General features: G+C 36.4%; 2 protein-coding genes across 2 annotated transcripts; one reads left to right on the forward strand and one right to left on the reverse strand.

Annotated features, from left to right (window-relative positions):
* Positions 1 to 2010: 2010 nt before the first annotated feature.
* LOC107462044 (E3 ubiquitin-protein ligase RHF2A) lies at positions 2011 to 5563 on the reverse strand. Its single transcript, XM_016080599.3, has 8 exons — positions 5397 to 5563; positions 4936 to 5079; positions 4795 to 4841; positions 3672 to 3734; positions 3448 to 3556; positions 2974 to 3365; positions 2751 to 2858; positions 2011 to 2658 (listed from the first exon to the last, which is right to left on the reverse strand). Exons 1-8 carry the CDS (start codon positions 5400 to 5402, stop codon positions 2337 to 2339), a joined length of 1191 nt encoding a protein of 396 aa, XP_015936085.1. The 5' UTR covers positions 5403 to 5563; the 3' UTR covers positions 2011 to 2336.
* A 1998-nt stretch (positions 5564 to 7561) lies between these two features.
* Positions 7562 to 9170, forward strand: LOC127744098 (protein FAR1-RELATED SEQUENCE 5-like). Its single transcript, XM_052256371.1, has 5 exons — positions 7562 to 7690; positions 7943 to 7967; positions 8068 to 8126; positions 8232 to 8977; positions 9065 to 9170. The coding sequence occupies exons 1-5, from the start codon at positions 7562 to 7564 to the stop codon at positions 9168 to 9170; spliced, it is 1065 nt and encodes a 354-aa protein (XP_052112331.1).
* Positions 9171 to 9532: the final 362 nt, after the last annotated feature.

Genomic DNA, 9532 nt, shown 5'->3' on the forward strand with positions numbered 1-9532 from the left:
CTTACACCCTTGCTAACTTAGGCATCGGAGTGTCTTTGCAGGTACCACCCCCCATTCACACGCGAGCACAAGTCGGACGGAACCTCCCGAGCTGCGTACCTACCCGGAGTTCTCATCCATCGCACACTTGGGCCGCCAAACGCCATCCGTCGTATTAATCTCCGGTTACCTACCGTAACAATAATAATAGCAATAATATGAGTTTATCTATTTTGGGTATATGTTAAATTTTTATAATTTAAATTTTTTATTAAAAATATTAAAAATTTTAAATTTTTAATATATTTATTTTATATATTTAAAATTTTTTAAATTAATAATAAATTTGTCATATACTTTTAGGATACATGTTAGCAAAATCCTACTAATAATAATAATAATGATAATGTGATGCACAAATCGGATGAATAGAAGAACCAATAGTTCAATACCAATTGTTCTCTCTTTAGGTTTCTTAGCTTTATTTTTATAAAAGTGAAAGCAAAGTGAATCCGAAAAAGGTTTTACTGTTTTAGTAACATTTAATTAATCACTAAGCAAAGAAATGCATGCATTATTTACTGCCGTGGATGTTATATTTGTTAACCAGACTGCTTAATTTCATGAATTGCCACTCTTTAAGCTCATATTAAATCTTATTAAATGATATGAATGACAATTAATTGCCAAGTGATTACACATTCGGTGTTTTGTGTAATCAGTACAGCGAATGTGTGGGAGAATTAACTATGAATTTGGTCACACAATAATCAATGTTTGGTTTTGTTATTATGTGGGTATGTTCCTCACACAGCTCAGGTTGAGACAGGTTCCGAGCGCACCGTTTATGACTTTAAAACTCTTCCTTTCTGGCGCGTGAATTGGCAACTCTATCTGACATCTTGTCGCCACTCTTACAAAATTGTCGGTGCCTCTAAATCTAAGTGTAACACATCCGGGATTCAGAGCATTGTATTTTGGTAGTTGGCACTTGAAATTTGTTATAAACAATGTCAATAAGAAAATAAAAATATTAATATAGAAAAATTTTCAAATGTACCGTCATACAGTTGTTACAGTTGTTTCAGTGATTTTTAACCGTTAATTTTAATTATAAAAATATATATAGTATATATAATTAAGATCAACGGTTAAAAATCACTGATACACCAATATGACGGTACACTTAAAAATCTTTCATTACTATATAATTTAAAGGTACGAAGATATATCATAGAACCCATTCAGAGCACAATTATAGAAGTGTAAATAAATTGTAACCCCATGACCAAAACATAAAAAAAATAAATTTGTGACCCTATCAAATGTACTCCCACACGACTTTGCTATGAGAAAAAAGATTAAAGATATCGTCAGGACTCTGAAATCGGTGTCATTGGTTATTTGTTTTCCTTCTCATTATTCAATGGACGCTTCAAATTGGTTTTGAAATGGGTATGTTCATGAAGAAACTAGGGAAAAGAGAGCCTATATAATTGGAGGCGATTCTTTGCGTAATGCGTAGCTTCTGTGTCTTGCGAGAATATCTGTGGATTGGTTCCTAATGGAATGCTTAGAATATATGATTAATTGATTATATATAGATAAACTGAATACCAACTACGCAGACTTTCGTGATTTTATGACTTGCAACAACTAATGAATGATTTGGATAACTTCATTAACAGATACTCAACCATTATTATAGAAGAAAAAGGAAGTCAGTGAACTATTTGGATGGGATTACATACATAATATCAAGTTTTGATCCACTCAATTCATTAATCCAATTAGGCAAGTTCTAATGACAGGTTGAAAGTTTCCCTATCAAACACATCAGAAAATACTCGTGATTAATAAAGTTTAAGAAAAAAGACGGTCAATTCAAGGTCAGGATGATGTTCATCCGATAAGAACCAACTAAATAGGCATCATCAAAATAAAATGAGCATCTCATCTCACCTCCCCTAATTGCAATGAAGCACCACAAATTGTTGAATCCCAACATGTCATCATTCAACTATTGCCGTGTTGGAGAACGATGATTTATATATTGAGAATTTTAAGAAACACAGATATTTATGGAAAGGTTATCTGAGATATTTGTAAATATTAAGTTTACAAGGTGAATATACATCATATATATAGGTTCCTAAGTTTTAGACAAAAGAGACCACTGCCGCCTTTGTTTTGTTCTTATTTTTGTCCAATAACACAATTCGTTGGTTATCTTGTGCAGGCCGCTTTGCTTAATAGGCAACGCACCACATCCATGCAATTTCATAACCTCCAATGAAATTAAAGATTTTACCTTTTGGACAAAACAAATCTGAGTTGATGCAATTTCTTCTATATGCTTAACTAGAACTAGAACCTGCAGCACAAGATGTTTTTGTGTTGGTGTCTCTCAGTTGACTCCCTTCAGTTTCTGTTAAAAGCTGATCACTTGATCCCTGACCTGAACCATGCTCCAAATTACTTGGTGCAGTATTGCTATTGGTATTGCTATTACTTCTGTTACTGTCTCTAGTTTCCAGGCGTTCCATCATTCGTGACACGGTTGCAATCCCAGCATTAACTTCTCGTCTGACTTCAGATCCAATATCAGACATAGAAGTATTACGAGAGAACCATCTCTCCTTCCACCCTTTTGTGCTCTTGGAAATTGACTCCTTGTATCTGAAAGGAGGGTAGAAATTAAAGTTTGCAGTGCAACGGGAGAACTCCAATTATATTAACATGCTACATATAATGGTAGCTTTATCTTATACCTTGACGACACAGCATTTAATTTAGATTTCAGGGATTCTGAAAAGGACTGTAATTCCGATGGCCCCGCTCTATCCTGACTACTTGGAGAAGACTGGCTAGGAGATCTCCTGTTTTAAGTATCGGTTATGTGTTAAGAACATCTAAATCTAGAAATGCATGTAACTGAGAAATTAAAAAGCATTTAGTATGATTTTGAAATTCAATATGAAGTGTTGCAGTTACCTATTGTTAGATGATCCCTGATGATCAATGCTGTGTACAGCAGACCCAGATCCTGAAGCAGAAACCTGTTCAGCTAGAACAGGAGGAACTGAAGTAAGCTGTGGTGATTCTTCTCCAGTTGCAGGAGCTGGAGAAAGAGTGGCAAAAGCAACTGCAGGTGTTTGTTCACCATCCCCCCTCTGGCTGTGAGTAGGAGAAGAAGAAGCAGGAGCGACAGGAGGAGAATTGGGATGGGTCGACCATACCAAAAAATGAGGGCGACCTTGAGCTGATGACCTGTTTCTCTGGCCTTCCCTTCTTGCAATGTGACGTGCTCGGCCCATTGCAGCAGCAGCAGCCAAGTGTTGGATTATATGCTCCTCAAGATCAGCATCATTTGCTCCAACTGGCAACTGCATGAAGACATAACAATGACACAATGCATAAGATATGATAACAGATATGGTTGCAAATTAAAATAGGTAAACCACAGACATGTTGTAACTCAAAATCCCCCAGAGTTGGATGATGAAATATTGTGGCATTTCTAGGTGGATTTAACCTAAAGTTCCTCTCTCTTTCCACAGCCTCAAGAAGTTCCTGGCTGCAAAATCAAACCAGAATACATAAATATATCTTCAAAAGAAATAATAATTCGAAACCAGTGACAAAATAAACAACCAAAAAGGAAAAAAATAAAAAAGGAGGAAACTGAAAACCTGGATGGATCTTTGAGACTGATGGGTTGCCAACACATGGGACACTGGGAGCTTCTCTGACACCTAAAGATTGAAATCCAGGTCAAAATGAAACCTTGCTAACATTGCCAAAAGCTTCAGACAATGTTTGGTATTCACTACGTATATCAATGGTATAGAATACGTGCAACTTTAACTCGTCAAAAACTGATTGGAAGATTTTCCAGAAAATTTTACTTGATACACATTTTACTTGGGTGGAAAAGTAAGGTAAGGCTTCATGGAGAAGGGAACAGTACGTGAGGAGAAAGTGTAAGCAACAACAATAAAACAATGAAACCTTTCCCATACGGTTGGATGAGTACCAACTGCCATGTATGTGAGAATTTAAAATTTGATTCTGAAAATGAGACTAATAAATTCCTGATACCATTCCCTCAATATTAATGAAAGTTAGAACTATGTTAAAAATACATATTTGTTAGGCCAATGTAGTAAGCTTGAGTTTGGGCCAAACTGATTTATGGTTTATAGAGTTTGTTGGGCACCACATTTGATATTCAGAGACCCTTGAACAACACAAACAAGATGAAACAATACTATCTATTGACAGAAAGAAAACTTCATGACTACAAGGAAAATACTGAATGGGCATGACAATATGTCATGAGCCAATGCTATAAGCCCTGAGAATCATTTGTATACTCAACGTTTAAGAATTTCAATCCCATGTATGAAATCCTTAATACTTCCTCTTTTAGCTGGTAGTGATAAATTGTCTTGAGTTGGGCATTATCTTAAGGTGTCAGTCATGCAAACCCTGTTTGTTTGCCCTCAAAATCAAAGTAGACACACACTTGTAAATAGATTGTCTAAGTAGTCCACTAGTCCTTCTTTGTGTGCCACTGAAGCATAAGAGAGAATAGAAAACTAAACCTATAGTCTTAGATTCATCACTTCAAGGAACCACATTGGCTTATATGAAAACATCGCAGCAGCTATATGCCTATATCCTGTATGGGGTAGCATCAGGATACAACAATAATATTTCAGTAAAAAATTCATCGTCACAGATACTGTACAGTCCTGACCAGGTCAAAAATACAGGACTAAACAGTTAACAGAGAAAGCCAAAGAACAATACCATTCCAGAATGCACTGAAAATGAAACTCATGCTTGCAACTTGTCACCTGCAGGAAGGGTGAAAGAAACCAGCATGATCAAAAGAGTCAAACAACAGTCATCCAAAGAAATGAACGTGATTAAAAAAAATTAGAGTCATACGGTGGAAGGATCACTGTCACAGAAGGCTTCAAGACAGATGCTGCAAGCATCGTCACAAGCATCCTGAATTCCACCCTCCACAAAAGCAGCAGCTGAAGTCAAATGCGCCTCAGACTTGCTGCTATCTTCAATCCCAGGGGATCCCTACAAAACAACACCATCCAAAATATCCCCAAAATCAGAACACAACTAATAAAAAAAATGTATGAAACACAAAGCTCCCGCCTCCCTCAAAACAGATTAAACATCGGATAAGAACTACGAATAAGCAACCGCACCAGCACACAACATAGCAATCTCAAATTCAAACGAATCAAATAATCCTCAGGAGTAATCGAATCAAATTGAGGATCGGAGCTGAATTCTAAACAGTAAAGTTGTTAAGACAAGTAACAAATGTTCTCCTTTTTGTTTGCAACCGAATAATCAGGGAAATCGGGAAAAATCTAATATGGTGTTACCTCCATAAATTTCGAGCAAGATTATTGGATGCCGATGCTGCTAAATCGAGATGCAAGAAAGAGAAACCCTAGCTGCTTCCACCGAGAGAGAGAGAGAGAGAGAGAGAGAGAGATTGTTATTCTGGCGTGGACTGAAGTGAGGTGTGGGTGTGGGTGTAGGTGTTACGCTTTCTCTTTGCTTTATGTTTTGTTTCTCTTTTTTTAATTATTATTATTATTATTATTTACTTTATCGAAGAAACCAAACGAGAGCATTCTGAAAGATGGAGTCAGCAGCTAACCTTACCTTTGGTCCTCAATCACTGCGATATTGACACGTGGCGTTCCATGGATTATCTTTGACGGATCCTCTTATATTACGCGCCATTCTTTTCTTTCTTCTCTCTTCCATTTACCATTTTACCCACCGCCCACCCAACCCAAACGCGGCAACCTTCCACCATATAAAAATACCAATATCTTGTTATTATATTATATGGTCTTTATATTGAAAATAAAATAAGTTAGAAACATTCAAACTTCAAAGCCATGGACGTGTGTCCATGTTATTATTCATTTATTTGAATATGTAAATTTATTTAGGCGTCATGAGGACACAACTTTAGCCAGTTGTGGACTTTTGACCATATATATGGATCATGTGTGAATGATTCCAAACCTTTGATAGTAGCTATATCTATAATTAGTATAATATAAAAACCAATTTATAATTATCTATTTTAGTATTTATATCTTTCATTTTTTCCATTAATTTTATGTGTCATTTATTTAATAACTCGTGTATTTTATATATGAACGAAAAGAAAATCTACAAATATATTACCACTCATGTATGTATGTATTTGTCACCGACTATGACCAACATCCTTTTGTTTGAACAGTCTATTGGTAGTGGGAGATTGCGTAATACCTGAAATATATTTGGTCTATTCGATCAGGAACATGTTACAGAGAACCAAAGGAAATATGATATGTGTGTATATATAGAAGGTTTGAAAGTATGCAATCGTATGCGAGTTTTCATTTTTCAACTGGCTAATCAAGTTTGCCATCGTATACAAAATAAATGACTTTACAACTTGTGTTTGTATAAAGCTATCTAATGAACTATAATCTGTTGAATGCTATGGCATGATGATAACTCGGTTTTTAACATGTCAAAACCACCGCATTTTCTTCATATACATTTAATTATTAGCCACGTTAAGCATCGATATAAACTATTTAATTAATATATTGTCATGGCTCGTGGAAAGCAAGTAAGGACTCTCTTTTCTTTTTTATCATCATAGGGGCCAAAAGCCCTAAGTAAGGACCCTCTCCGTAAAAGAAAGTACCTTTCTCTGTTCCGCTGAAAACTTACAAGAAGTACACACACAAAATTTCTATCCATCCGAATATTATCACTTGGAAAAGGATAAGGTGCCAAGAATTATATCGGTCAACTATTAACAACACTAATTAAAATTAATTAATTATAAGTTGTTATGTAAATTAAAGATTTAGTGGGTCAGTACAATGCAATTTGAAATAACAAGGATCGGTAACGTATCAACCTAGCATGAGACTTTCACGCCAATTACGAACACAGGGGTAGGACATACCGTCACACAAACTGTATCCTCATTCTTCTACAGGAGCAGGGCATACCATCACACAAACTGTATCCTCATTCTTCTCGCTGGAAGCGTTTCTTTCGTGGTGCTTTTCAATTCACAGGGACATCGCCATTTGTTCCATCGATGGTGACTGTGCCTTCACCCGAAGTCCACTTCTCTTTCGTAAAACTTTTCAAGTCACTGGAACGCTGACATTACCCATCAACGGTGACTGCGCCTACATCCAAATCCCGCTTTTCTTTCGTGGAACTGTTCAGGTCACTGGTACGCTGTCATTACCCTTATACGGTGATTGTGCCATCACTCGAATCCCACCTTGTCGCACCACCAGGCCCGTTGAAGAGAAGTGTGACGTCAGTGGTACAAGGTGTCACGCAACCATCTTCGGTAAGGTATATGTGTTTTCATTGAAGTCAAGTGGACCAACCACCGTTCCCGTGGAAGAGAACTGCGACGTGAGTGTTTGAAGGTGTCACGCAACCCTCTTCTCCTCAATCATATTCGGTAAGGTAAATGTGTTTTCGTTGAATGCAAGAGGACCACATAATGTCGATGGACCAAGCAATTTGTGAAGAAGCATTGTACATCACTATATATGATGATAGTGATCATTATAATTCTTGCAACGTTAATGTTCCGTCGCTTAGTGAAGATGACACACAACATGTGAACAAAGTACTTTGTGTGGTAGTAATATATTTGGTTATGTTTATTTGTAACTTTTTTTTTAGTTTGTTGTTGAGTTATTAACAGCAATAAGTTTTGTTGAAAGGATTGTGATTTCATTTGTTTAATTAGGAATGGTGTGGATAATCTTTCTTTCAACTATGCTAGAATAGTGCTACATTTTCATGTGATTTATTATTCTGTTTGGTCACCATGTTTAATTGATGTTTACAACTTTGATTAATGTTTGTTCTATACCAGTTTAGTTTCAATTGTTTATTAGTTGGTAATATCAATGGATAAGTGGTTGTTGGAAGAGTGTTCGCAAGTGTCTAACGGTGGATGGTTATGTCTTTTGTTGATATGTCCTTGGTTATGAATTTCAGGGGAAAGATCTATAAACGTTGTTCAATTAGAGGACGATGTAATGGCAGTGAATCATGAGGTGTGAAGTATTCTTTATTTTGCTGAATAAAGAAGCGAGGTATTGAAAATTAATTAGTTGAGTACTTTTTGTGTTGAATGATATTTTTTCTGAATGTCTTTGCAGTTATCCGATCACACTGAAATTCCAATAGAAGAAATCCTGTACGTAGGATTGAGAGTTGTTTCCTTGCAGCGGGCACAAGAGTTTTATTCTAATTATGTAGAAAAAGTTAGCTTCGTGACTAGGATTAGAAATACTAACTTTGACAAGACCAGAAAGGAATCAAAGATACCCATTAACCAATTGTTACACTGTAGTCATGAAGGTTATCGGGAATCTCGAGTGAAGGTAGCAACTCGGATAAAGAGAATAATAACAGCCAGATGCAAAGCAAGGATGTACATGATACTTGATAGGAAGAAGGATAATTGGATGGTGTCCAAATTAAAACTGAAGAACACTTATCCGTGTTCTGCCAAGCAAGCTGTGCATTACACTGAGTACAGAAAACTGACCATGCATGCCAAGTGTGTGATTCAGAACAACGATGAGGCTGGCATACGGCCCAACAAGACTTATCTCGCACTGACGAATGAGGTTGGTGGCTCGTTGAATTTGGGTTACTCAGAAAAGGACGTGAGGAACTACATTACGAGCAATCTGCGTTGTGCTGATGGAAACGCATATGTGAAGGAAATGATTAGCTATTTCATGCGAATGAAAGATATCAACCTGAATTTCTTTTATGCAGTTGATGTAGATAAAACTAACAAATTTAAAAGTGTGCTCTGGGTAGATGCAAGATGTAGGGCGTCTTATGAATATTATGGTGACGTAGAATCGTTTGATACAACGTACAGTAGAAACAAGTATGTTATGTGTTTTGCCTCTATTCAAAGATTTAATTATTTTCACATTTAGCATGCTTTTGTTAATTTTGGCGAAATTTATTACAGGCACGGACTTCCATTTGCATCTTTTGTTGGTGTCAACCATTACGGCAAGTGCACGCTGCTCGGATGCGCTTTGCTAGAAAATGAGAAAATTCGTAGCTTTGAGTGAGTCTTTAAGCAATAGTTAAGGTGCATGGGATCCCCCCACAGGCCATCATCACGGACCAGTGCAAATCCATGTTTGGTGCTATTAGGAATGTCCTTCCAGATACTCGCCACCGATGATGCATATGGCACGTTGATAAATCCCATTTTTTAGAGTTTATCTTGTACCTAATTTAGAGAATTTTATCAACTTTTTTCACATTTATTCAATGAAATAGCATGATTTCATGACTTTCTCCTAATTTGTGCTTAAGAGTGAAAACATGCTTTTTAGGCCTTTAATCAGCTAATTTTAATTCACCTTTGACTTCAAAGAAGTGAAGAGAAAAGCATACAAAGTGAAGAATTCATGAAAAATCAAGGATT

Source organism: Arachis duranensis, unplaced genomic scaffold, assembly GCF_000817695.3.
Source record: "Arachis duranensis cultivar V14167 unplaced genomic scaffold, aradu.V14167.gnm2.J7QH unplaced_Scaffold_232525, whole genome shotgun sequence".
NCBI lineage: Eukaryota > Viridiplantae > Streptophyta > Magnoliopsida > Fabales > Fabaceae > Arachis > Arachis duranensis.

Excerpts from the sequence above, each read along its gene's own strand:
- LOC107462044 (XM_016080599.3), bottom strand. Across the intron at positions 3,735-4,794 it reads TTTCAGTGCATTCTGGAATG|GTGTCAGAGAAGCTCCCAGT; the intron begins GTATTGTTCTTT and ends TTCAATCTTTAG. Across the intron at positions 2,659-2,750 it reads TTAAATGCTGTGTCGTCAAG|ATACAAGGAGTCAATTTCCA; the intron begins GTATAAGATAAA and ends CCCTCCTTTCAG.
- LOC127744098 (XM_052256371.1), top strand. The coding sequence starts at position 7,562 with ATGTCGATGGACCAAGCAATTTGTGAAGAAGCATTGTACATCACTATA. Across the intron at positions 7,968-8,067 it reads TTTCAATTGTTTATTAGTTG|GGGAAAGATCTATAAACGTT; the intron begins GTAATATCAATG and ends TATGAATTTCAG. Across the intron at positions 8,978-9,064 it reads ACAACGTACAGTAGAAACAA|GCACGGACTTCCATTTGCAT; the intron begins GTATGTTATGTG and ends AATTTATTACAG.